We start from the raw sequence: 26,286 nt of genomic DNA, 5'->3' as shown, positions 1-26,286 counted from the left end.
GAACGCAATGGCCGCTTTGCCACCACACATTCTAAAATGCTCTAGAACACAACAAAAACACATACCTCACATGCACATGTCGCCCAAAGCTAAAATCTAAGCCTAGCGACTACAAAAACAAAATACATTCGTAGACGCAGTCGCAGCGGCCATGATTCTATCAGCGACGGCGCTGAACAATTTAGAACAAAAACAAAACGTTCATTCATAAGTTCGAGCTCATATTTCAATTTCATTCATAAAACGAGCCGCCCATATGCCAATTTTCGCGACCATTCGATATTTCGCGTGGAATTATTTGCCAATATTTGATAAATCTTAAATTTTTGTCATGTCGAGTGGCCGCGGCTCCGTATGTATGTATGCACCCTTATATGTATGTAAATATGTCTTCTAACTGTGCGACAGTCGCGAGTTAATGCGACTTCCAGCGAATCACACATTGCTGTCCGCAAAGCCACATATATGTATGCACCTTATGATCAGAAAGTACCGGGAATGTTTAAATTAAACAAAACAGAGTTAAATTTAAGGCAAATTTATATTATCTCCTCCAAAATATGACCCGTCTGAAGCAACACACATGTGCCAACGTTTAACCCAGTCCTCCAAACACCCCCGGCAGGCCGATTTGTATTCTCTTTGATCAGTGCGATGCCGCGTTATCATCATGCAAAATCTGAGAATTGTTTGCTCACATTTCCGGCCGTTTGCAACACACAGCATCTCTCTAAGGTTTCAAAACGTATAAATAATATTCTTTATTGACTGTCTGGCCCGATGGAAGGTACTCATGGTGGACTATGCCTTAGCAATCGAAGGAAACAGTCAACATCACCTTCCCGGTTCTTTTTGCTCATAGGGTATACATATCCCATCTTTTCACTGACGGACAAGAACACTGCCGCAGTTGTTGTTTTTTGTATGCATGCATTTTGCGTTCGTTGAAGGTTTGTATATATTTATATATATTTATATACATATGCGTGTATGCGCGTTTGGCTTTCTGGATGCATGCATGGATATTATAATATTTTCTCATCAATATGTGTATGTAAGTAGTTCAGATTTGACTGAAGAGATTAAATATAGGAATGCATATTCATATGATTGCCTTTATGGCTGTTTTACATATAAATTCAAAAAGAGTATGAATAATGTTATATAGAAAATAAATTTCTAAATAACAGGTATTAGAAAAACCTGAATACCACACAGTTTCCAGCTATTACCAGCATTTACCACACAGTTTCCAGCTATTAAAAGTTCCATACTGTCCGGCAATAAGCACTCTATTCACCCCCTTTCATTTTCCGTTAGACAAGTAGAAACGAGCACTTTACTCGCTGAATTCGATTTCGTTACCTCCACCGTAAAGGGCTAAATGCCCGGGTCAAGATAAAATTTATTACCCAATTATCAAACACATGCCTAAAAGTCTCAAGCTTCGATTTGTAAAGCTCTACAACAAAATATTCGATACGGGTATACCTATATCCCCAATTTTGAAAGACGTCTTGTGTCATACCTATTCTTAAATCCCACGCTAGTTATTTATATGTACATACATCGATCTTCCCCCTTCCGTGCATAACAAAAATTTTGGAAAATACCGTAGCCAATCGCTTGATGTGGTACGCTCAGCGAAACAAATACCAAATCATTGAATCAAGCCGCCTACAAAACAGGACAAGGCACGTTAGACGCTTTAATCCAAATCGACGATTTCGTATGTAATATTTTGTCTAGTAAAAACTACATACGTATCAGTACTATCCCTTGACTCTCACAGAGCTTTCAACAGAATTGGAGCTCACATCATTATTCGACAGCTTAGGAAATGAAAAATCGGCCAAAAAATGATAACTTTCATTACAAACTTTGTTTGTGATATTATGTAAATCGCGTACGTTAATTAAATTAAAATCCTTTTCGAATTGCACGCATTTTTTTCCATACATAAATGCACAGATGTTTATTACGTTAATATCCTTAAAAAATTTCATCTTAGAGGCGCAGAAATTAGTTAAATTTTTAATTGTTTATTAAAAAAACATATTTACAACAACAAAACATCAAGTTTCGGAACAAAAATAACGTTTTTGGAAATTATCATCCTTTATCAGTCTGCAGGTGAAAAATCGTTGTAATCGGATACTTACTTTACGAGAAATGTGATAATTATTCAAGCGCTGCAAAAAACTTCGATAGTTAATAAAAAAAAAAACTATTTAGAATTTTACAACAAAATTTTCTGAGTGTGCTTCTGGATGATAGAACTCAGTCCTGGCTGAATTTCATCGCAAAATATTCACTTTGGTAATTTTGTGGCCCACTTGAGAAAGCCTTACCCATACCTATGGTAGTTCGGCAGTCCTTTCGCGAGAGTATAAGTACGAATTGAGTCAGTTTTTTGCCGTTAGTTCTACACATAACTTGTGCTGCTTTGGATGTGATCAGATTAGTCAACCTAGCTTCCACTTTCTTTTTATTGAATTGTCGATCTTATTGTACTATATATAGTATTTAGCGGTTTTGATATGTCGTTCTCTTGTTCAAGTGGTAGTCTAACAGCACTTTTTGCTATCTCATTCAAAATTTTGTTCCCTATAATGCCTTTGTGACCAGGTACCCAATAGATATGCAGCCTACTATTTGCGGCTAGCCTTTCTATGGCCTCCCTGCTCCGTTGAACATTTTTGGACTTAATAAAATATGAGCTTATTGCTTTTATTGCTCCTTGACTTTCCACGTACATATCAATTATTGAGTTCTTTCTTGTTCTTGTGTAGGCTAGCTCCGCGGCTTTCCCCCAGATTTTCCGCCATAAAGCCAATAGGTGACATGCTAAGTATTATTTCCAGCGCCGCCGTTGGAGTGTTTTCATCGCTCCTGTAATGCACTGAGCAGCGAGTCGCTGAATCCTTTCCAGTGGCATTAAGCATGTCAGTTTTCTTGTCGCAGTCCACCATACTCCGGCCCTATAGAGCAATATCGGTCTAACTGCTGCCGTGTAGCACCAAAACATCAGTGCGGGTGATAGACCCCAAGTAACGCCCAGCATTTTTTACATGCGTACAGCGCATTACTGGCCTTTTTCACGCCTTCTTCAAGATTGTGCTTCCACAGCAATTTACTGTCTAATACTACTCTAGGTACCTCGCATAATCTTTGAGAAGAAGTTCGTTGTTGCCTAGCTTCGGGAGGACCCACGCCGGGACCTTAAACTTCCCGGTAAAAAGTATCATATAGCTATGTCAACTGCATACGCTACTAGCTTTGGTGCCCCTTCGTCAAATTTCTTGAGCTACAAGTAACCATAATAGCGGCGATAGTACCCCACCTTGCAGAGTAGCTCTGCATGCATATTTCGCGAGGCTCATATCGTCCCTCTCCGCTCTTATCTTGCTGCTAGCTAGATAAACCGCGGGTTGCATATTAAGTGACTCTATACTATTTAAAATAACATCTTTCGTCACGTATATAGAAATACTCCTAGGGCATACTCCTTATATTCTAACGCCTTTTCTATGTTTAGTACAAGTGAGTGAAGTGAAGTTTCAGTCGATCTGCCTTTAGTGTAAGCGTGCTGAGCCTTGGTGCGTCCGGCGCAATGGTGTCTCTAATGTATGCATCTAGAATCTTCTCTAACGTTTCCAGGAGTAATGAAGTCAGACTAATGGGGCTGTATTCGAGTTGTTGGGTTGTTTTTTCCTGCTTTTGGAATAAACACAACTCTCGCTTCTCTCCATGATACAGCAACATAGCTGAACCTCACACACCTCATGAATATCGATCTTAACCATGGTACAAAAAGATGGCTTACCTTTTGGAGCATGGCTGGGAAGACTCCATCCAGTCCTGGCGATTTAAAAGGGTCGAAACTTTATCTACCCTACTCTATCTTGTTAGTCGTAATTACGGTCGTCGAGATCTAAAGTGTCCGCGCACCATAGAAAATGTGGGCTGACTAGATCTTCTAGAGAATCCTCACAACTGTCAGCCCACTTCCCGTTAATTTTTCGTATTGTTCTTGGCATAGACAGATTCTTGGATAGTAGTTTCCCAAGCCTAGCTACGTCATTAGTGTCCTCAATATTACTAGAGAAGTCTTTCCAAGATTCTCTCTTTGCTCTACGTATGTCTTTCTTGTATACTTTTAGTAGATCCTTATACTCCTTCAAAAAGAAGTAATTGTCAGCAACTTTGGCTAACTTATAGAATTGATGTACTCTACGCCTTTGATCCACCAAGGAGGCTTCACCTGGCGTCTATTACGTGTTGGGGGGCAGGCTTTAACGGGGGTAGCTTTAACGAGGGTAGTTGCAAACAATTCAACCCCTTTCTCAAGTGCAAAGTATGACATGTATTTCCGGGGTACCATTGGTGTTTTCTGAGAATTTTTATTTTTTGAGCGGAATATAACCTGAAAGCTTATGTATCTGTGATCAGAGAAGGAAGGTCTACTCAACAGTTCCCATTCCTGCACCAGAATATGCTTGCTTGCGTAGAGTGTTAAATCAAGTACATTCTTCGAGGTTGGTCAAACATATGTTGGTTCTTTGTCTCTATTAGCTACTTCTAAGCTACTCTGCAGAATATAGTTAAATAGTGACTCACCTCGGTCGTTTATGTCCGCATCACTCCAGACCGTGTGATTTGCGTCAGTTCCTACCACTAGAGCGTGCTTCTTTCTGGCAGCTGCTTCTTCTTCTTCATTGTGTGCCATATAGCAAGACCCAAAGAGTAACGTCTCATCTTTGCAGCCCTCCAGCGCCACCACTGTCAGATCGTCTGAAGAGAGATTATGATCAATATAAGAATATATACTTGTTTTAACCATTATCGCTGTTCTTACTTTATTCCTTGCAACTGAAGGACCTTCAGTGTCTGGCTTCAGCACTTTGTTCAGCAATAGTCAGTGTGCATTTTCCGGTTTTACCAGTCGCGAAATGAAAACCCTTGCCTTCGGTATTGAGGGGATGCAGGTCCGGTCAACAATATCAAGTGATGCCCCCTCCTACAGGCCTTGAAGCGTTCTTACTGCTTCCTTTAACCATATGAGCGTAGGATCATCCTTGCATTTCGTAATTTTTACGGATTGGGGGTGGTCAAGGAGAGGAAATAATGAGGTGACGGGGGCTTAAGAATAACAAGGGATCTTTGTCGGTACAGGGATCTTCGCTTGATGATTGGATGACCCCCAATTTCGCCGTAAAGCAAATGGATGGCTAGCCAATCTCCATATGGAGCTTTCCTCTTAGTTCGTGTTGAGTTGGTCCCCATGATATGGTGGTAAAATCACCACTTTAGCCTCATCTCCACATCAAGGAGACCACCATAATGAGGAAGTGCAGTTAACTACGCTAAAAAGTCAAAAGGAAAGTTCTTCATCTGTACAGACAGCAGATCATGTATAACGCCATTGCCGTCTGCGCCCGATCACCACCCCATGATTGAAACAATCAAAGATGCGGTCTTTGGTGCCCCTCAAAAAATACAAGTAATGTGGATTCCGGGCCATGCTGGTACTAAAGGGAACCACTATGCAGACTTTGCAGCGAAAAATATAGCTGGACATCTGCTTCAACGTATCCAGCAAGACAATCAATCTCATTATTCAAAAAAGGCTCCAAGAAAACGCAAGTGAATGGAAAACATACAATTATCATTACACGGACATAAATCTAGATAGAAATAGGATAACTTACACCCCAACAAACCATCGCCATGAAAACATATATCCCATTAAGGTTTGGACATACTATCAGAAAATTATGCAGAGGAGACAGATGGACTTGGGTAGATGACTTTCTTATCGACAAAATCAACTTGCGCGATAGTCTGAGCACTATAAAAATCTTTTCGAAACCTTCTTCTGGCACCTACCGGCGGATCAAGCACCTAAAGTCCAACGCATATCACGCGTTAAGTCAGAAGCGCGAACCCGTCAAGAAATCCATGCAGCAATCATAGCAATGAAGCCAAATTAAGTCCGGGAATAGACTAGATAACATCAGAAATGCTTAAAGCAAGCCCGGAGCTTTCAGCAACTTTACTACATAGTTTGTTTAAGAAAATCTGAAATACTGCATCTTTTCCAAACTTGGATGTAAGGTATAATAGTAAAAGCTTTTATGAAGGGGGATTTAACTCTGTGCGGTAACTGGAGGGCTGTTAAGCTTTTATACGTTACGCTTAATGTGCTGTGTAAAGTCGTCTTAGATAGAATAAAAGAAAAAATGATGATGTTTTGAGGTGCCAACAAGCAAGCTTTCATAAATCATATTCTGACCATATAACTACTAAACTATCGGAGGACTTACTTCGTGCCCAAAACGATGAATGTACGCTTTAAAGCAGCCATAACCACTTAAGATTTGGCAGAGATAGTATTCTACTTCTCCGCGCTTTCTCTGGAACCAAGCTTCAACATTGGGGTTCAAACGGGGGGTCCACCTGCCTTTGCTGCATTGCCCCATCGCGTCTGCCCCTGGTCCACGCAGCGGTGGTTTATGGATTTTCTCAGTGCCAGCTGATCGCATTGGGCTTGGATGTTTCTCATACTTCTGATTTCGTACATCTCCTGCGGTATCAAGTCGAGTGGGTATAGACAAGCTATGATGAGCGCCGCAGCTTCTGAGGCTGTCCTGAAGGCAGAGCAGACTCTAAGAGCACACAAGCGGTACGTGGAGTTACTACTTCGTACGTATGAAGCGGCTTGAATGCATAACGCCATGCAAACTGTCGCGCCATATAAAAGGATAGATCTCACTACTCCAGCCACGACCTGTCTTGTCTGCTGTCTTGGTCCTCCAATGTTTGCCATTATTCTAACCAGGGCTACCGTCGCAGGCGCAGCTTTGTTGCTAGCGTATTCCAAGTGATCTCGGAAGCTAATTCGGTGGTCTACCAAGACGCCTAAGTATTTTACATATGGCTTTGACTCGATAATACTGTACCCAACTCTGATGTTGACCTTCTCAACTCTCTTTCGGCTGCTGATTAGTACGGCTTCTGTTTTATGCGTAGCTAGTTTTAAACCATTCGCATCTAGCCATCTCTGAGCCACTCCCATAGCTTGTTGCGCGATATTTACAATTTTCGCGGTTGCAACGATTGATTTATCGTTCGCGAAACCAACGAATTATGCTCTCTTGTGTACCTTAAGCAGCAAAATGCCGTCGTACATAATATTCCACAGGAGAGGCCCGAGTACGGATCCTTGTGGGACACCTGCTGTAACCTTGCAGTCAACGATTCCGACATCGCTGTCGTAACGTAACACTCTATCAGTCAAACAGCTGGATATGATATGCTGTAGATAGGTAGGGACTTGCATCGCATAGAGGGGATGTAGTATGTCTATCCATCTGGCACTGTTGAACGCATTTTTTCGACATCTAATGTTACTACCAGGTAATATTCTTTTGCACCACATAACCATCGCTTGCTTCTGTTGCCTTTTCCGCAATTACTTTTACGGTCTCTATCGCGCCTGTGGTAGATCGCTTCCTCCTAAAGCCAATCTGGTAGCTTGACAGCTGTCAGCCGGTTTTTAATCACAAGCTCAAACAGCTTACCAATGGAGTCCACCATGCGTAGTGCACGGTATTCATTTGGAGAGCAAGCACCTGGTTTTTTTGGTACATGTACCAATTTTTGTAATTTCCAGATATTTGGAAAGACGCCTTCTTGCAGGTACACATTAAAAACTCTCGCGAACAAGCACGGATTTTGCGACATTGCTTTTTTCAGCGCAATGCGCCGGCTCTGCCGCTTTTCGAGGCGATAATTTGCTACTTAATTTGAGTACTTCGTCCGCATTTACCGCCGGGATGTTGGTGGATGGTTCGTTACCTAGCGTCCTAACTATATTATAGGCTGAGCCCCATGGGTTATTATTGACGTCATCACATAGCTCATTAAACATATTGCGCTTGCTATCGCGAATGGCCAGTTTAAACGCTTTACGCTTATTTTTGTAGTTAAGCCTGAGTACTATGGTGTTGGTTGCATACCGTAAACGCTGACATAGCCTTTTGGACCGATTGCATTGTGCTCGTAATTCCGAAATCTCGTTGTTCCACCAGTATGCTGACTTACGTGTTTAGCGTCTTCCTTGTCGGACCATAGCAGTATCGCATGCTTTGGTGATGGGTGACCTTATCCCCGACGCTGCAGTTTCAACCGTAAATATTACAGCGGTGTCGTCGAAGGCTATATCAAAGAGCTTCTCATGGAAGCTTTTCGTTTTCCACCCATTCTGCCGTTTATAGGGTATCGTGCCTACTTGAGCTTTTTCGATAGCAATGACTCTTGCCCGATCATCGCTATGTGTGTAGCAGTCACTGATGTATTGTACCATATTGTAGCCCTATTTAGGCCCCTACTTATGAACGAGAGGTATATGATGGAACCTGTACCATTTTTTCTAAATGTGTTATCTGTGCCACTGTTGAGTAGAATTAAGTCAAGCGATACTAGTGCATTCAAAAGCTCCCTGCCTTTCAGGTTAGTTCTTTTAATTACATCCCCACTCTGCTGCCCACGCATTGAAATCACCTGCTATTAGTGCCGCGCTTATTTGCTTAGCACCATTGACCAGTTCATCCAGGATGCTGGCAAAGGTACACAAATCGATGCTGGGTGGTATGTAGGAGCTATATAAGCATTTGTATATGATTTATTTTAGCACACACATAGCCAGTTGTTGCAACTGGTTTCCCCAAATGGGTCGGGTTGCTCCAGCAGCTCCATATGGCACACTTGCCATTTGCGTTGCTGGCCCATGACGCATCATGCCTGTTTTTATACTACTCGCTAAATATAGCAACATCGATGCCCAGCTCGTATACCGTTTGGGTAAGGAGGCTTTGCGCTGCAAGACCTTCATACTTTTTCCTGTTGGGCTGCTCTCTGGAATGCGAGACATGTTCAGCCTCCCGATGCATGGTTAGTGTCACTTTCACCGTGCTGTAAGCATAGCGCACACCTCGGCGTATTTACGCAATTTTTAACCTTGTGGTCTAGCCCTCCACATCTGAAGCAATGAGTAATGCGGTTATCTTCGCTCTTGCAGTTCCTTGCCAGATGGCTAAAATCGTGATATTTGTACCATCTTTCCCTAATACGGCAGTAAATATAGCCAATACGTATTTTAGATAGACTTAGTAGTTTTTGTGCGGTCGCCGATGGTAGGCTGATGGTGCATGTCAGCGTGCCACCGTATGCTGTGTACATTGCTCGAATGGCCGATAGCGCAACTTTTCCGTCAGGGAGACTGTTTTTTATAGCCTCTAACACTTCTTCTCTGGACGTCACCTCGTCAATATCTTTTATTTAAATAGCCGTTTCTTATGTTAGGGAGCGAACCTGTGCACTTTCGCTCAAGACACCTTCTACTGCTGTCATGACCTTCTCTGTAGCTGGATCAACATGCCGCTTTAGTTCGAATAATAGTTCGTCCTTCGTCGTCTTTCTAATGCCCTTTACGATATGGCTCAGTTCCTTGAGCTCGGGTTGCGATTTAATTTTTTTTAGTATTTCCGCGTATGAAAATTCACCGACTTTCTTCGGGACCAATGCGTAAGGTTTCGTTGATCTTTCTTGCGGGATTTTAGTCTTACGTTTGACCACCGTTGACCAACCTTCCCATGATTGGGTGCCCTCCACACCTAGGGGCGCTTTCATGTCTGCGGCAGTCGTTTTGTTTCTTAACAGCAGTCACCTATTTTGGTTGGTTGGAGCAGTGTTGTTGCTCTTTGGGCCTGACCTCTTTTGGTCCTCTCGACGATTCTAAACGAATGCACTTTGCTATTTGCTGCGGCGAATTGGGTGCATCCCGCCCGCTATTGGCAGTCGTGTGGGCTCTCCTTGCTTGCTTTTTTCGATCGTTCCCCATTATATCGGTGCTTTGATTGGTGCGCACAGTGGATGGCTTAGATATGCTGTGCATGTCTAATCTTTCTGATGGTGCACACATCAAAGCTCTCATTGGTATGTTGACATGCCTCTGCACTTCCGTCATACTGATGAGCTCTTTTATTTTTTCTCCCATCAAACGGCTCCCCGTCTGATTCTCGCTTTGTCGCTTGCTCACTTTCCTCTTTCTTCTGCTGTTGCGTGTCGCAGTTTCGCGATAGGATTTTTTTTTCTAAATACAGTTTTATCATTAATTGACGTAGTTCTAGCGAAATTTCAGCACCACGGCCCATTTTGGTCTATGTCCGTTGAAATCGCGATCAAAAGTGATTGCGTCCGTATGCAATTCCTAATATGTACGAATGAGTAAAAAGCAAGATTGAAAATAACGGGAGTTTACCGTTACGACGCCAGAAGCATAAGCTAACATAAAGAATGTGTGAAAAATTTTTTGATGGGAATTTGTGCCTTATTTTACCTTTCAAGGTTGAGCTTGTAAGCCTAAGTCGATATTAATTTTTTTTGTTCAGATACCTGAAAAATAAATACATTTAGAAAATACTGTTTCCTATAATATTATTTTTATACTTTCATTAGGAAAAAAGTTATAGCACTGAAAACTTTGATTTTTCGACTCACTGTATGCCCGGAGACTTATTCGGCATGTTGTTGGGTAGTTTACTTATCCCTGTGGGTGTTAGTTGTCATTCACCTGCGTAGCTGTCTGAGCAGATGTGCAGATGATAAAGAGCTATTCTCTCTCTACCCACCAACACTTTTCACCGTTCGCTAAATAATTTCTTCATTCTTATTTTATATATATGTGTATGTATATTTTTTTCGTGATGTGGTTATATTAATCACCTGTTCTCTCTCTCAGCAACAACACTTTCCCCCGTTTGCTTAAAAATTTCTCTCTTTTGTTTTTTTGTCTTTTTCACTCTTTTGGAGTTCGATTAAAAATGGCTGTATTTTCCCTGGTTGGTCAGGTACACCTGTCAGAAGCAATCACTGGTAACTGCCCCAACACCTGTGAACACACTTGCACACTTTTTATGACTACTGTGAGGCTTTCTCCCAAACTTATCGTCACTTTCGCAGGAGCACTCACAGAACACGTTTTTCACTGTTCACGGCCTTGCGCTGTGTTTGTTGATCGTCTTAAGCACGATTACATATTGTGTACATTACAATGAGAAGGAGTTCCTAAATTGTGGAGTTATTTAAAGCGCAGTATGAGGCTGTCAAGTGCGGAAGCATACATGACGGAATCTTACCGAATGCCATCCAAACTGAGGCCGGTGTAAGAAAAGGCTGCACTTTGTCGTACCTTTTCTTTATTGTCATTGATGAGATATCAGCTACACCAATCGACAATGTAGGAAAAAGGGGATTTCTATGGCAACCGATGACAATGGGGCATCTTAACATCGTGCTACTCTCTCAACTGATATCTGATATACAAAGCAAGTAGAACGACACTCCAGAGCCGCTGGACTTAAATTCCTTGTTAAGAAAACGAAACATTTGGCAGTACACACAGACGATACATTCTTAAATATTGGTGAGAAAAATATTGAAAACGTAAATGTTTTTAAAGGATGGTTCCATATGATGAAGTCCACGCAAGTGGGAAAAGTTACTGATTGCCATTCACTTAGGAGTTGCCAGGACGATTCTTCTACATATATTCAAATAGCTCACAACTTCCGGGATTAGCCCAAGTATCCTCTGGGTAGCTTCCGAACACCCGTTCGGGAGTGAGCATACGAAGGCGAAGCATACCAGGATAGCTAGCTGTGCGCTGGGTTTGGAACCCGCCACTTAAAAATTAAGCACTTCCCCAACCCCCCAGAAAGAATGCTCAACATGGAAAAGCTGCAAACACAACAGAATCCCCACTCGACTCTCACTCCCGCTCTCAAAGAGTACAATGGAGCAACATTTCTCATTCTCTGCGCACCGCCGCCGAAGAAGAAATCGGATTCTGACGAGGCCGAAAAAACAGTTGGTACGACGAGATTGCTGGCCAACAGCAAAAACGCCTGAAAATTCCACCAGAATGCTCGGCGGCTTACAGAAGGTTTTAAGATCGGGGCGTTTTCTTGTAAGAATATAGACGGCAATTTGGTGACTGACATCCAGAGTACCATATACTTAAATTATGGAGGGAACACTTCTCGAACCTGTTGAATAGTTACAGCTTCGGATGTCACAGAGAATTTGAAGAACCCGATACCCCAATCGTTGACGACGGAATTGTCATTCCGCTACCTGACCATGACGAGGTGAGAATAGCGATAACACGCCTAAAGACCAACAAAGCCGCGGTCGTCGGCGGACTGCCAGCTGAGCTATTCAAATATAGCGGCCAGGAGGTGAAGAAAGAAATATCGCGGGATTAGTCTTCTAAAATCGCCTATGAGACCTGGAAAGTCCACAATCGACCAAATATTCACAATACGCCAAATCGTGGAAAAGACCCATGAAAGAAAAATCGACACACTATCTTTTCGTCGACTTCAAAGCTGCATTCGACAGTACGAAAAAGAGTTACTTGTATGCCGCGATATCTGAACATAGTATCCCCATAAAACTAATACGGCTATGCAAATAGACGCTGCTCAATAGCAGCAGCGCCATCAGAATTGGGAAGGACTTCTCCGAGCCGTTCGATACCAAACGAGGTTTCAGACAGGGTGACTCGCTGTCGTATGACTTACTCGCTTAGGCACAATATTTTATAAGAGTGTAGAATTGTTCGCATATGACGATGTTATTGACATCATCAGTCTTAACAACTCTGCCTTTTCCAAATTGTATAAAGAGGCAGAGCGAATGAGTTTGATGGTGAACGAGGACAAAACGAAGTACCTCATGTCATCAAACAAACAGTCGGCGCACTCGTGTATCGGCACCCACGTTACTGTTGAAAGGTACAATATGATTTCGAGGTTCTAAAAGACTTCGTATATTTAGGAACCAGCATTTCCACCGATAATACTCGTAATGTCAGCCTGGAAATACAACGAAAAATCTCTCCTGCCAGCAAGTGCTACTTTGGACTAACAACTAAGCGTAAAGCCTCTCTCGACGAACAAAACTAACACCCTACAAGGCTCTCATCATGCCCGTCCTAACGTATGGCGCAGAAGCGTGGACGATGACAACGTCCGATGAAGTGTCGCTTGGAGTGTTTGAGAGAAAGATTCTGCGGAAGATTTTTGGACCTTTGCACGTTGGCAACGGCGAATATCGCAGACGATGGAACGATGAGCTGTATGAACTTTACGACGACATAGACATAGCGCAGCGAAAAAAGATCCGTCGTCCGAATGGATACAAATACTCCGGCTCTGAAAGTATTTGATGTGGTACCAGCTGGTGGTAGCAGAGGAAGGGGAAGGCCTCCTCTGCGTTGGAAATATCAGGTGGATAAAGATTTGGCTTCACTTGGTGTGTCCAACTGGCGCCGGTTAGCTCGAGAAAGAAACGACTGGAGCGCTTTGTTGAACTCGGCCAAAATCGCGTAAGCGGTTATCGCGCCAATTAAGAAGAAGAGAAATGTTTTTCAATATCCTGCAAGCCAATTCGCGGCGGATAGTGGATACAAATATTATGTACGAACTGTGTTTGCCATTTTTGACCTGGCGTGGCAAGCAAATTCGTTTGACAACAAAAATCCGGATTTTTAACCCCAATTTAAATGCGGTTATTCTTTATGCCTGTGCAACATTGTGTCTCTCAGCCGAAATTCAAATCTTTAAGTAATTGAACAAAATCTTTAAGTCATTGTACTAAATTTTTAACCGTGGCTTAAGCGCATTCTATGTATTTGGTGTTTGTAGAACAGTTTCCGTAATTTTTTTCTAATGATTTGGAGAAAAATTTGTATCATGCAGCCATTTTTAATTGCCACGGCTTGGTTAAAATTTTATTGATAATTTTTACTAATTGACGTATCCTTTAATTAAAAGAAGAAACAAGTTAGACCTTTGAAGTAGCATTAAAATAAAGAGGACGTTATAATCGAATATCTCAAAAACGGTTCGGTTTTGAGCTACATGTCTAATAACGAGAAATAACCTCAATAATATTGTCCTGAAGTATCTAAAATGACTTTCCCAGTAACCCTGTTGTCGCATATATACCTTGAATTTGGAGGTCTCATTTTCATTTTTGTGGAAGTTACATATAGAATTTATTTGAATAAACCAAAATGAAGTAATAAATAATTTTTTTTATTTATGCATATTTTATGCAGGTGCAATTTTCACAGAAGACCAACGGGATAGTAGCGTTGAATATTCATTTAAATATGCAGTGTATCGTATAAATAAGGACAAGATGCTATTGCCAAATACCCAACTAATATATGATATCGAATATGCCCCACGAGATGATTCCTTTCGTACAACCAAAAAAATATGTCGGCAGTTGGAGTCTGGAGTTCAGGTTATTTTTGGGCCAACAGACCCCTTGCTTGCAGCCCATGTACAATCAATATGTGAATCATTTGATGTGCCACATATCGAGACGCGCATTGATTATGACACAAGTACCAAAGAGTTCTCTATAAATCTATATCCATCTCAGCGTCTTATGAACTTGGCGCACCGTGATTTGATGGTTTTTTTGAATTGGACAAAAATTGCCATCATTTATGAAGATGACTATGGTGTGTATGTAGATGCCAACGAAATATTCTACAATTATTTTGTGTTTCTCCTGTTTAAGGCCTCTTTAATCAACAAGATCCAATGCACTTGACTGCAGATTTTCGGACAGAAATGTATATTCGCCAGGCATCGCCGGAAACTTATCGGCAAGTACTGCACGCTATACGTCAAAAGGAGATTTATAAGATTATTGTAGATACCAATCCAACAAATATAAACACATTTTTCCGTGCGGTAAGATATACATAGTACTTAACTGAACACTTCAGTGTTTTGATTTATTTGGTATATCTTTTTGAATATTTTAGATTCTTCAACTACAGATGAATGACCATCGATATCATTACATGTTTACAACATTTGTAAGTTATTATTAATACTTTTATTTTTGTTAAAATTTATGGTACATATACTACTTTTAGAAAAATATGAATGTAGGTGCATGTAACGTAACATATTAGTTTAAAGTCGCTTTCTAACATGTATGACTCATAATATGTTTTCAATAGCATAAGATATGTTCTGGCGTTTCCTCCATCAGCCCACAAAACATGGAGTTCCTTTCTTCAGAGAGTTACGTCTCATCAAAATCGCACCTTAATCTGCAAAGTACTTTCAGGTATACAGTGACAGTCCTTAGTCCTTTTCCTATTGAATTAGAGAAGTCCTTCAAAGTCTTTCAGAAGAAAATTATAAATCTATTCTTACTTTACTTTTTGCTCTTTAACATACCCCAGTAGAGACGAACCGAGAATCATTGTATCTTCTTACTATTCCCTATACCTACATTCATGACAGACATTCAGCCCTTTCATTGCCTTCAACATTTCGCTCACTTTTTCCTTGTGTAATTCATCACCGAGGTATTTTTATGCGAAACATTTAAAAATTTGTATTGCTTTCATACTCCTAATGCACTTAAGTCTACAACAAAGTTACGTTATTATAGGGTACCAATTCATTCGGAAGAGTTTTCCAGTCATCCACAAGCTTCGATGTCATGAGCTCGAGCCCCATGTGCTGAGCCTGGGAAAAGGGAAAATTTCCATCTAAAATAGGATTTTGCTTGAACCCATTAGTAAACTTTTCTGGATGTTAAGTCCCAATATTTTAGCTCCGAGGCCCCCACCATCAAGCTCAGATCCCTTAATAGACCAAACATAAAATATATCGACCGATGATTAGAACCTTAAAAGGAAAATTTGAGAGTCAACCTCGGTAGTATGATATAAATGAATTTGATATAGAAGCCAATTCGAATAGCCTAAGGAGGGACCAGAAGTTGTCACCTTGGGAATGCCTGTAAGGAGACCAAGAGATATACAAAGCACTCGAGATATCCACACAAACCTAATGATAGCGTATGCGGAAAGTAAGACTAGAGTTTAGTTTCTTAGTTTTTGACCACGAGCCTAGTGACTAATTACAAACCTTATCAATCCTTCTTCAGAAGACCCGTTTCTCTACCACCAACATTAGATACTGAATGGAATATTTTCAGCTCCGCTGGATCTTTAATCGCGGCACTATACTTAGGAGGATGATTTTGTGTATAGAAGTCTACGCAAGTGGGGAAAATATTTCAATGCTCACCTGGGAAGGGTCAGAAATGGTTATTTTGCCCACAGTTCAAGTTCTAGCATCGGCCCAGTCTCCTAAGCTCCGCCATGACGCTAAAATTGTGGTAGCGATTTCATTACCAGATCAGCTATGGAGGGAAAATTCACAGTCTGAAAATTCTGCTTCCATGACGAATACCTCCGCTAATAGATTGAAACTGTGGCGCCAAATTTCCGCATAGAAAGGTCTATCATAATACATATGTAGAAGTGAATTGATCCCAAAACTCGAAACACTGCATACATACATATATGTGCACATATGTTCACACTACGTTGCTATAGACGCAAAACACGAGTACTTATTTTACCTTAGTGATGTATTTTGAGTTTATAGGAGTGGGGAACTTAGTTCACACGAAAATGTCATACTTATATTTTATGGCGAAAAAGTGCTTAACCACTATGGTAAGAAGAATCTATCAGTCAAGAAAACCAATACCTTAAAACCTTAAGAGAAAGACGACTATTTCCCGTTAGGCCTAACGAACACTTTGCTAATGCTAATCGCACCCCAAACAATTCCAGAAAATACCAATTTTGAGATGACGTAAAACGAAGTACAAGGAAATATTTATTGAAGAAAAAGGGTTTTGTCTCAATGGTCTTGGGAGCTTTAAAAGTTGTTGGCATTGTAAGCACAAAATTAAGGAAACTCGGATGACTCGAAATTTCAACAGTGGCTCTCTAATTACTGCTGAAAACTAAGAACAGCCAAAATATAAGTGAGACTGATTGAGTATTTTGCAGAAGGATAAAGCCGCTGTTCAATCCAAACATTCCGTCTGTTATTGTTGTGTAAGTGCATAAGCTGATTTTGTAAAATCAATAAGATCACAAATATCGTCAGGATATATAGGGTTTTCCAATAACACGTGTTATTTAGATTAGATTAGAGATGATTAACGATTTTTATGGCCGGAATTGGATGGTATTGATTTGTACAACGTTTATTTTCAACAAGACGGCGCTACGTGCAGCACAAGCAACGAAACCATTGATATTTTACGGAAAAAGTTTCCGGACCGTGTTATCTCTCGAAGAGGTGATCACAACTGGCCACCGAGTTATTGTGATTTAACACCTTGTGATTTTTTTCTCTGGGGTCACGTGAAAGAGAAGGTCTACGCCAATAGCCCAGGGTAGATTCCAGACCTCAAAGATGGAATTCGGGAGGCTATCGAGGATATAGAGCAGCCACTTTGCCATTCAGTTATGGAAAATTTCATGAAAAGGATATTTTCCTGTGCGCGTGGTCGTGGTGGTCATTTCCCTGATGTTATTTTCCACTATTAACTGCATACCTTCCTCTTTATAATGAAATAAACATCCGATCATTTATATAAAAAAATTAGTTTTTCTTTGAATATCAAAATAACACCTCTTATTACATAACCCTATAGAAGATTGAAAGCATTGATTAACTTCACTTTTTTGCCATGGGTATGTTATTGGCGGAGGCTGTAGCCGAGTGGTTTGTAGGTGGTTAGGTTAGGTTATGGTGGTAGTCGGTCTGTACGACTAATTTACTTAGACCTTACAGGTCCGTTGTGACAGAACTGTGCGACCCGCAAGACTGCATTTGACTTTCGGGGCAGTCTTAAAATCGTCTATTTGTTCCACCAAACACCTAATAAAGGATTGCGGAGGTAACTATCAAATATACTCGTATATGTATGTATATGTAAATATATTTCTAAAAGCTGAATCCACATACATATTAGCAGAGAATGTTAATGCAATGAGAAGGAGCAAATGTTAAATGAGCTTTTTTCGAGTACTAATTTGTAGATTCAAACTAAGGTAATTTCAAATTCAACTTTGCTCACGAGTGGGGAATTGCAGATATTTACCACGCGAGTGGAAGGTTTCTATATTTACTTACCACGCTAGGACAGGAATTCAGATTTTTTTTGCGTTTACCAAACTACTGAGGAATTTCATAAGATTTTTCGGCACACTACTAAGGAAATCGACTTGTTTCATGCCCACAGCGAAGCGAATAAATTTGCGATTAAGAAGGTCGCGCGGCAGTTAATTTGTGGTGCAGAAGCTAAAGTCGGCGGAATTATTCGCTTTGTTTTTTGGCACGTATTTAATTCAGGTTGAAGTCCTGAAGTCATATTTCTTTTCTTGCACATTTTTTTTTACAATTCAAACCAGGAAAGTTTGGTAACATTTTTGAGTTTATTTTAATTAAAATTTCTTTAAAATACTGTTTTTTTGTATTTCATAAATGGAAATTTCTTTTCGGTATAAAATAGTTCATACTGGATATGACCTGATTTTTATATAAATCAATCAAAACAGAAAATATGTACATATGTCTATAATCTATTTCATCAAATCCAAATTATATTCATGAGAATATATCATTCTAATATCCGTCCAGAAAGCCAAACGCGCATACACACATACATATGCAAGTTAATACCCTACTCTGGTAAGCCGCATAACGGCAAATATATACAAAAACTTAGAGTAAGCAATACTTCTTAAAGCTTGCATAAGCACTAATTGGATGATGAAATAAGCTCATCCAATAGTGAAATATTTACTGTAAATATAAACAATTATTTGTTAAGGATAGAATTACAATAAGCAATACTTTTTAAAGCTAGCATAAGCACAAATTTATAAACATAAACAATTATTTGTCAAGTACTTTTTAAAGCTAGCATAAGCACAAATTTATAAACATAAACAATTATTTGTCAAGTACTTTTAAAGCTAGCATAAGCACAAATTAGAGGATGATGAAATAAGCTCATCCAGTAGTGAAAGATTTATTGTAAACACAAACAATTATTTGTTAAGTATAGAGTAAGCAAAAATTTGGTATAAAAGAAATAACGTAAGAATAAAAGAATCACTTCAAGTTTGACTTTGGAAGCAATCGTGTTGTTTTATTTTTTTAACGCTCACCCGCGTTATAACTTTAATTGGCGATCCTGCCAGGAGCATCAACCGTAAGCAAATACCTCGTGCAAGAGGGCATACGATCGGTGATAATACAATAAGTACCCACATTTTGAAGAAAAGTACCCCATGAATTGGGCGAAAAAAAAAAAATTAATAATAAAAATTTTCGAGAAATTTAAAAAAAAAAAAACAAAGTTGAAGCAGAAGAAAATTCTCGCTGGACCACAAAGCAGAAGAAAATTCTCGCAGGACCACAAAGCAGAAGAAAATTCGCGCAGGACTACAAAGCAGTAGAAAATTCTCATAGGACTACAAAGCAGTAAGAAAGGAACAGAAAAGCAACAATCAAAGAATCTAAGTACCAGCAAAGGACGACACCAGAATCAGGAGTATATTAATGTAAGTTAATTTATCATAATAATAAGAAAAAAACCCGTAGAAATAAGGTAAATGGGAAATAGTTCAAGTACCCCTAAATACGTGCGTCTGTATTATTGCAGTTACTGTGGCAATAATCACAAAGAGTCTAAGTGCCCACATTTAAATAAGAAGATAGTGAAAAACTGTAATTGAGTGAAAGATTTATCAAAAGAATAAGTGCAAAAGGTGAGGAAAGGACCTTGGAAAATTTTTTTTATTTATACACTGGACGATATCGTCCCCTTAGTATAACAATAGCCTATGTGCTCATAGGCTATTATTTTTTTATTGAATTTTTGGATTCTCCATCGTCGATTTTATATGTGGTCAAAATTTTGTCAAATTCTAGTTCCACAAAGTGGGTCAAAACGTCAGTCAAAAAATAATAAATATTTACAGAAATAACGAGATTTGAGTGAGAGCTACTTTCGACAAAAAGTTTGAAATTCATTTTCTCAAAACATCAAAAAATTTATAGGCTATTTTAATACTAAGGGGACGATATAATAGTTAGATTTGCAAGAATGGCAGTGAATAATTTATCTGCGGAAGATATAGCTAGATTAATAGCTACTCACACCGCAAACTTACGTATTGAAATAGGTCAACTCAATAACCAAATTAGGGCTCTGACCACAGCTTCTCAGGTAACTGAGTATCGGACTCAGACTATTGACGATGCATTAATGTGTAATGAAAGCTTGGATATAATTCGATCTTTGCCCGTGTTTTCAGGTAAATCATATGTTAGTTGGAGAGAGGCTGCGAAAAATTCTATGAGTTTGTATATTGAAGGTAGCAGAAGATACTTTGGCGCACTAACTATATTAAGAAATAAAATTGTAGGAGATGCGAATGATATTTTGACTAATCATGGGGCTGTATTGAATTTAAAGGCCATATTTGCTAGATTGGACTTTGCATATGCTGACAGACGACCAATTCATGTAATTGATCAAGAGATGAGTATTTTAAGACAAGGATCAAAATCCCTAATAGATTATTATAATGAAGTAAACCATAAATTAACTTTATTAATTAATAAGACCATAATGACGCATGGTACTAATTCAGAAATAACAAACCAACTTAATATTAAGAATCGTGAAACTGCTTTGAGGACATTTATTACCGGTTTACGTCCTCCACTTAACCAGATACTTTTCACATTGGCTCCCGTCGATTTGCCAAACGCTTTGGCTAAGGCTCAGGAGCTTCAATCAAACCAAATGCGATCAGAATTTGCATTGCATTTTTCTAGAGCTCGAAACCAAGGAAGTAATGATAATGGAAATTATCAAAATAATTTTAGAGGTGATAATAAAATGGTGTTCCAAAATAATTTGAGATATCCACAAGTAAGACAGAATACAAATGTAAATTTCCCAAAGCCAGAACCCACGGATACTTCATCTTGTAATGCTCCTGTGGTGCAACGAGGGATGTTTGCAAGATCACAACAGGGTAATGCTTTCTCTGGAAATAGGTTTACTCCACCGATAAAAAGAAATGATAATACAAACTTTAGTGGTCAACCACCTGCAAAGGCTCAGAGAATCAATAATATTAGTGAAAATCATTTTTAGGTCAAACTTCCACCTGCCCTACATATTCCGGACAGATCTGCAAACCGGAAAAGTAATGAGGATACTAATAGATACCGGTGCTAATAGTTGTTATATTAGAAAGGGAGTGTATGACAATGGACAGGAATTAGCAATTAAGAAGAGGGTAAGGACTATTCATGGTTCGACCGTCATTGATTTGTTTCATAACGTACATCTATTGGGATGTATGGAAAGATTTTATGAAATAGATAATTTAGAAAGTGATTTCTTGATAGGAGTTAATTTCTTGAAGAAGATTAGAGCTAAGATTGATATGGAAAAGGAGGAAATTAATTATGGGAACGAATATTCAGAAAAATTACGGTTTTTAAGTAACAATGAGGATAGTTGTATAGGAAAATCAGGAACGATATTAAAATCTTTGGGACACGGAAGTCCTAAAGCGCCCGCCGAAGGTAATACCGGCAATATAAAAGAAAAAAATGAAAATTCAAAGAAGGAATGCTTTGGAAATACAAAAGTTATCATGGGACAAAATTGTCTTATGACGCCAGCTGATGAGTCATACCAGCATAAAACAAATAAAAAATTAACTTTGGAGGAAGAAACCTCTAAAGCGCCCGCTGAAGATAATTCCAGCAATATGTTAAATAATTTTGAAGTTGAAAATTTGGAAATGAGGAATAAATTTTCTAAGAAATATAAAAAAAATATTGGTGAAAGTGAAGGTTTTAATATTCCTCTATTGAGAGAGGATATTATTAGAATTATAAAGGAAACACATAAGAACATTGACATGGATTTGCCTTTTAGGACAGACATAAAAGCGGAAATTAGAACTGAGGATGACAAACCCATATGGCCGAAGCAGTATCCGTATCCTGTGTCTGTAAATGATTTTGTTAATGAGGAAATTGGAAATTTACTAAGAAAGGGTATAATAAGGAATAGCAAAAGTCCTTATAATTCTCCTGTTTGGGTTGTTCCGAAAAAGGGAATGAACGAGGATGGAAGTCCTAAACTAAGGTTGGTCATAGATTTTAAAAAATTAAATGAAAAAACAATATCAGATAGATACCCCATGCCTAATCCTGAGGTGATACTTTCGAATTTGGGGGAATCCAAATATTTTTCAACAATTGATTTAGAGTCAGGATTTCATCAGATTTTAATGCAGGAAGGTGATATTGAAAAAACGGCTTTCTCAGTTAATAACGGGAAATATGAGTACTTACGGATGCCATTTGGGCTAAGGAATGCCCCTAGTATATTTCAGAGAGCAATGAATGATATTTTACGTGAATATATCGGTAAATTTTGCCAAGTGTATATTGATGATATTATAATATTTTCGAAGACATTGACAGAACATATTCAGCAGTTAAAACAAATAGTTGAAAGATTAAGGGAAGCTCATATGAAAATATCTCTTGAAAAATCAAGGTTTATAGAAACAGAAGTTGAATTTCTGGGATACGTAGTATCTCATAAGGTTATTAAAACAGACCCAAAAAAAGTGGAAGCGATAAAAAATTATCCCATACCTAAAACTTTACGACAATTAAGGGATTTTTTGGGATTAACAGGATATTACAGAAAATTTATTCAAGATTACGCTACAATAGCTAAGCCACTGACAAAGCACTTAAAAGGAAAAAATGGAGGAGTATCGCAGCATGTATCAAAAAAGACAAGGATTGATATTGACCAAGAAGGTATAGCCGCTTGTGAAAGGTTAAAGGATGTATTATGCCAATGCATTGAATTATCGCAACCTGATTTTAATGAAAAATTAATTTTAAATACCGACGCTTCAAATGTAGCTGTGGGGGCTGTATTATCACAACGAGGAAACCCCATAACATTTATTTCAAAGACCTTGAATTTAACCGAGCAGAATTATGCAACTAACGAAAAGGAGCTTTATGCTATTGTTTGGGCATTGAAAACATTGCGACATTACCTTTATGCTGTAAAAGATTTAGAAATTTATACGGACCACCAACCGCTATCGTTTGCGATATCTGAAAGAAACCCTAATGTTAAAATGAAAAGATGGAGGGCATTTATTGAAGAATTTTCGCCAAGAATAATCTATAAACCCGGAGCAACAAATGCTGTAGCAGATGCACTATCGAGACAGCAGTTAAATAATTTAACAGAATCGAATAATGAAATTTCAGAATCGGAGGATTCATTTGCGAATACACAGCATTCAGCCGAGAGTAGTGATGAAATTTCAATTAGGGAAACTAACAAGCCATTGAATCATTTTAAACAGCAAATATTAATAAATCAAGGTGCAAAAATTACCACCCAAGAAAGAGTTTTAATCTTCGGTAACACTAGATTTTTAATAGAATATGATAAACCAGAAAATATAACACCTGTTCTTTCTGAACAATTAAATCCAAAATTGGTTACAGGAATATTTTGTACTCCGGAAGTGGCATATGAAATAAAAACCGTATAGATGGATACTTTTCCGGTAACGAAATTTTTCCGTGTGAAGTATTTTCCAATTGATGTCACGAATAGAGAGGACCAGGGTAATATTATAGAGCAAACACATGGTAGAGCACATAGAAATTATAGGGAAAATTTGGCACAGATCAGGGATCAATACTATTGGCCCCAAATGGTGAAGCAATTCAAGCAATATGTTAGAAATTGTCAGATATGTAATAAGAATAAATACGATAGACAACCCATAAAGGTACCAATTGGAAGGGCACCAATTCCAAAGAAAGAAGGTGAACAAATTCATATTGACATTTTTTACGCTCAAAAACTGAAGTTTTTAACTTTGATTGACTCTTATTCTAAGTTCTTGATAGTTAAGCATATTGAAGATAAGACAAATTTAATCGAAAAGATTTTGGAAGCTTTATAGGTATTTCCGAAAGTAAAGAGAATTACAGTAGACAATGAACCAAGTTTTGCATCGGCTCAATTTAGATCATTTGCTAATAGATGTAATATTGAAATATATTATTGCAATCCAAGACATTCAGTAACTAATGGTCAGGTAGAAAGAGTGCATTCTACTCTCATTGAAATAGGAAGATGTTTAAAGGAGGAATTGAATTTAATAAGTGATTTAGAATCCATTATTAGAGCAGCTCAGCAATACAATACAACTATTCATTCGACAATTAAAGAAGAACCGTATGAGGTGCTTTACAATAAAAAACCACATGAAAATATAAAAGATAAATTAAAATCGGCACAGGAAGTTATGTTGAAGGTACATAATAAAAGACGAAAAGAAAAAAATTATACTCCATGTCAGACAGTATATGAGAAAGTTATAAGTGAAAGGAATAAATTAAGACCGAAATATAGGAGACAAAAAGTAAAAGAAGATAAGGGAAATAAAATAATAATTCAGAAACGTGACAGAATAATTCACAAGGATAATATTAAATCTTAATATTTACAGAATGATGAGTAAGCGTAGAAATAGTTATATCATTAATGAATTACAGAATTTAATACAAACTATAACTTTGGCAAAGGTAGGAATTTTAAATCCAGCTATTTTGCACATTGATGAGATAAGAAATATAACACGACATGAACACGGACGAATAACGATTACAGATTTAATAGATGATTCACAGTTTAAAGTAATTCAAAATAAAGAATTAATTGTAATATATATAAAATATCCAAAGGTATTGTATGATTGTAAATTTTATGAAGTTCGGGCTATAGCGCAGAGAGATGGTAAATTGATAATTGAGGATAAAATAGCGAAGTGTGGAAATGATTATGTAAATGTAAAAGAATGTAAAGAAGAAATAAAAAATACATACTGTAAAATTGAAGAGAGGAAATCTTGTTTGTCGAAAATTTTGAATAAAGCAAGAACCAAATGCAAAAAATTAAAAGAGAAAAATAAAGAAATAGGGGGCCATATTAGTTTCTGGAACGCATGTAATTGATGAACGCACATTAGATGGAGTTTATTTAATATTTTTTAAGAATTATACTATAATTGATAATGTTACATATGAAAATATTGATGAAAAAATTTGGAATTATGTAAAAATTAATTATATTAATAACTTTGAAATAACTGAGTATGTTGAATCTACAAATGAATACTTAAAATTTGAAAATTCGAATGTATTAAATAAAATAAAACAGGAAATTCAAGGAAAACCGATTTGGTGGTCACTTACCACAGTATTGATGGTGTCATTGTCTTTTTATATAATTTATAAATTAATAAAGAAAATATGTGTCAAAAAAGCATTAAGAAGCAAAAATATAAAAGAAATGTTAATGAGTGATATTGATTTGACGATTCAGAATATCACCGATATATATTCGAAGACGGGACGCTTCGATTTAGAGGAGGGGGAGTTAATACCCTACTCTGGTAAGCCGCATAACGGCAAATATATACAAAAACTTAGAGTAAGCAATACTTCTTAAAGCTTGCATAATCACTAATTGGATGATGAAATAAGCTCATCCAATAGTGAAATATTTACTGTAAATATAAACAATTATTTGTTAAGGATAGAATTACAATAAGCAATACTTTTTAAAGCTAGCATAAGCACAAATTTATAAACATAAACAATTATTTGTCAAGTACTTTTTAAAGCTAGTATAAGCACAAATTTATAAACATAAACAATTATTTGTCAAGTACTTTTAAAGCTAGCATAAGCACAAATTAGAGGATGATGAAATAAGCTCATCCAGTAGTGAAAGATTTATTGTAAACACAAACAATTATTTGTTAAGTATAGAGTAAGCAAAAATTTGGTATAAAAGAATAACGTAAGAATAAAAGAATCACTTCAAGTTTGACTTTGAAAGCAATCGTGTTGTTTTATTTTTTTAACCGTCACCCGCGTTATAACTTTAATTTGCATATAATTACGCATACAAACTTTCAACTAACGCAGAATATGTACATATAAAACTGTGAATCGAATAAATGACTGATTTAGAAAATTTCATTATTCATATAGATTAGCACAATCGTGAAAAACGTGTTGTGTATGCGGTACATAATCTCATGTTTGACTCAGGTTCAAATCCCGTACGCACTTTTCTTTGTTCGATATTTTTATTTAATTTTTTGTATTTGGTTTAATTAGAATTGATGTAAAATAGTGTATTCAGGTTTTTCTA

The 26,286-nt window shown here is 38.0% G+C and overlaps 1 protein-coding gene across 1 annotated transcript in view; it reads left to right on the top strand.

Moving 5' to 3' along the window:
- LOC129250518 (glutamate receptor ionotropic, kainate 2) overlaps positions 1-26,286 on the top strand; it is a 201,193-nt gene that overhangs the window by 78,455 nt on the left and 96,452 nt on the right. Inside the window, exons 2-4 of the mRNA XM_054890139.1 lie at positions 14,189-14,602; positions 14,662-14,837; positions 14,912-14,965. Of these exons, the coding sequence (XP_054746114.1) occupies positions 14,189-14,602; positions 14,662-14,837; positions 14,912-14,965 (644 nt within the window). The remainder of the gene's footprint in view (positions 1-14,188; positions 14,603-14,661; positions 14,838-14,911; positions 14,966-26,286) is intronic.

The sequence above is a fragment of the Anastrepha obliqua genome, chromosome 6 (genome assembly GCF_027943255.1).
Source record: "Anastrepha obliqua isolate idAnaObli1 chromosome 6, idAnaObli1_1.0, whole genome shotgun sequence".
Taxonomy (NCBI): Eukaryota; Metazoa; Arthropoda; class Insecta; order Diptera; family Tephritidae; genus Anastrepha; species Anastrepha obliqua.
This window is presented reverse-complemented; position numbering and strand designations above follow the sequence as displayed.